Genomic DNA, 2,927 nt, shown 5'->3' on the forward strand with positions numbered 1-2,927 from the left:
CAGCATGGATACTAAAGTCAGTCTGGAATGATTTCATGTGAGAAAAGAGGACCAACCTTCTACCAAACACACCGTTTGATTTCTACATGGCCGACGGGACCTAAAAGGGCTTGCTCGATAAGGCAATCTCTTCCGCTCCGGTGTGTACTGTGGAACCAAAAAGCGACGAAGAAGACATGATGAAAGGTGGGCAGTGTCGCAAAAAGTCCAGGAGAGCTGTTCATGATTCTGACGAAAACCCTAAGCCCAACGGTCCCCATCGTGTATATAAAGCCCTGTTTCTCCAAGTCTTAAATACTATACCACCTTGCTTCTCGATCCAAACCGCAATGTTTCTCGCTTATGTGCCTGGAAAAGTACTGCAACCACTGTCATGGTGGTCGCGGTATGTGGGAGAATGACTAGATGAGCGAAGTCCACAAAAGCGAATAACATGTGCTGTCTTTCGGTGCTGCGGAGTTTTAGGATAACGCACGTCATATCCCTGATACATCATTTAAAAAGCGAAGGTCATACTGTTCATGTCTGCATTTCTCTGGAAGCCGACCGAAGTCTCCATCATACATAGTCTCCATAACCATATATCTGTGATTCGGTGCTTATATCTCAAAAACACCACCCATCCCCACCCTGACGTCCACAAAGTCCGGTCTCCACCCCTTATACTGCACAAGCCCCCTCTTAACCTCCCTGACTCTCTCAAGTCTCTTCTTGCCCTCCTCTTCCTGCGCCTGCCTGAACGCGTCTTCGTCAATCTCAAACTCGTCCAAACTACCCAGGCTCTCTTGTCTCGGCTTCGGCTTGCTCGCCGCGTCGCTTCGCCGATGCGCGGGATTCTGGCCAGTGAAGGCCGATATGCCAGACTGGATGACGTCTTGGAAGGACGAGTGTGTGCGGTTGGGGAGGGCTTGTCGGGATGGCGCTCCGGATAGGTCGACGTCGTCGAAGCTGTTGGAGCTGTTGTAGGGGTGCGAGGCGTCTGCTTGGTCGTCGATGGGAGGTTGCATGTCGCGGCGACGGTCGCGCCATACACCGCGGCGGAGTTCGAAGTTCTCTTCCTCGAGCTCACGTACTTTGGCGAGGAGACGGTCGCGCTCTTCGTCTAGGAGCTCCTGAACACTGGAGTCTTCTATCGAGCCGAGATCTGCCTTGCGACGTCGCTGCTCGGCCTCTCGAAGGCGCGCGTTCTCGTTGCTGAGGCCTGTTATGCGGGTTCGTAGCTCGGTAGCTTCGCGCTCGATCTTCTTATGCTCTTGCAGACGCGTTTGGTTTCGTGAGTCGTTGTCGCGGTGTAATTGTGTGAGGGTTTCGATCTTCTTCTCAAGCAGTTCTGCGCGCGAGACTGAGTCCGACGCCTTGCGGTTCGCCGTGCCCAGCTCAGCCTCTAATTGTGCAATGCGTGTCTGCGCAGAGTCGCGATCCGAGCCATCCTTCTCTGCCTGGTCACCAGCCTTGTCCAGACTCGCCTTGAGATCCTGTAACTCAGTCTTCGTTGAGCTTGCTTCTTGTTCCGCCCTTTGCACTGCAGATTCCAGGCTTGTGATCTTCGACTGAAGCTCGTTGTTCTTGTTCGTTTGCTCTGATAGCTGTCTGTTGACGTTCGATATCTCCAGCTCGAGTGACTCGATAGTCGCGGACTTTGAAGCGACCTGCGCGTTCAGATCGTCGATGGATGCGCTTTGGCTAGGCGATGCGGTCGACGTACGGCGTATGGACTTGTTGCTTTGGGTTTGCGCCTGCGCAAGTTGTCTCTTCAGCGATTCGACTTCGGCTTTCTACAATATATGTCAGTTCCCATGCCATGTCCAACCTTCATGCGTGCATACCAGCTTGTCAGCCTCCTTGCCTTTCTCCACCGCGAGCGCAACATCGCCTCTGCCTTCTCGCAGCTCCTCCAATTCTTCCTCACCCTTCTTCCATCTGGTCTGGTTCTCTTCAACTTCGCTTGCCAGTCGCTTGTTCTCCTTCTCGAGCTCCTCAATCTTCTGTGCTTGTTCCCGATAGACCTCACTTGCAACCCCTCCTCCAGGCGATAGAGGCCCCCCAGCGGCTCCCGAGCGGTAGAAAGATTCGGAGCGCTGTCGCGAATCAACGGCGACTGAAGGCTTGCGGCCGTGCGACGGCTTGGGTACGGCTAATTCTGAGGGCTCGTCATCGTCCTCTGCTGGCGGCTCTGGCACGCTTGTGGCTTCTACGGGTTCTGGCGCGACCTGTTCGGGCTTCTCTTCGGGGGAAGTTGCTTCGGTCGGCGTTTCGGTCGAGGCTTCTGCTTCGGCGGGTTCCTCAGTCTTGTCTCCCTTCTTCTTTCCTCCACCCGCCTTCTTCGCCTTCTGCTTCTTCAATTGTTCATACTATGCGTATTTGTCAGTGTTGTCTTAGCTGTGATGAGCTTTTCAAACTTGGGCTAGCAGAAGACACTATTTCCAACTGCATCTGAGCAATAGCAGCCTTCAGGAAGTAATGAGACGTGTAGAGGGAGGACGTACGCGTTTCTTCGCCGCTGCGATCTTCTCCGCCTTCTCCTTCTCTTCGTCTGCCATATTTCTTCGCGATCGTGTTGACGGGTTCCGGGGTCTGGAGGTAGCTGTGGAGCTTTTGAGTAGCTGTTGCGGGGAGCTCCAGTCGTCACTGCTCGGTGATGCCAACTTGCCCGCATCGCGAAAGCGCGCTAGCATGGACTGGGATTAGTTTCATTCTCAAGTACTGGAGTTCCATACGCATTTGGCTCTGCTACGAGGAAACAACTTCACTGTTGAGAATATCTGAAGTTTGACGTCAATTCAAAGCCGGAACATGTATGACATCCACGCATCAGTCAAGTTGCCTAAGATAACGCCGACTCGAGTACTTCGGACCTACGATACGCATCTAAAGATGGCATACGTATCACTCGAATGTATCATTTGGCATCTAAAGGCTACCGAGAG

The 2,927-nt window shown here is 53.3% G+C and overlaps 1 protein-coding gene across 1 annotated transcript; it reads right to left on the bottom strand.

Moving 5' to 3' along the window:
• Positions 1-599: 599 nt before the first annotated feature.
• Positions 600-2,540, bottom strand: J4E93_005156 (uncharacterized protein; the record flags this gene model as incomplete). The annotated part of the gene is made up of 3 exons (XM_049343079.1): positions 600-1,775; positions 1,827-2,351; positions 2,487-2,540. 3 exons carry the CDS (start codon positions 2,538-2,540, stop codon positions 600-602), a joined length of 1,755 nt encoding a protein of 584 aa, XP_049200079.1.
• Positions 2,541-2,927: the final 387 nt, after the last annotated feature.

The sequence above is a fragment of the Alternaria ventricosa genome (genome assembly GCF_023758065.1).
Source record: "Alternaria ventricosa strain BMP 2768 chromosome Unknown scaffold_7, whole genome shotgun sequence".
NCBI classification, from domain to species: domain Eukaryota; kingdom Fungi; phylum Ascomycota; class Dothideomycetes; order Pleosporales; family Pleosporaceae; genus Alternaria; species Alternaria ventricosa.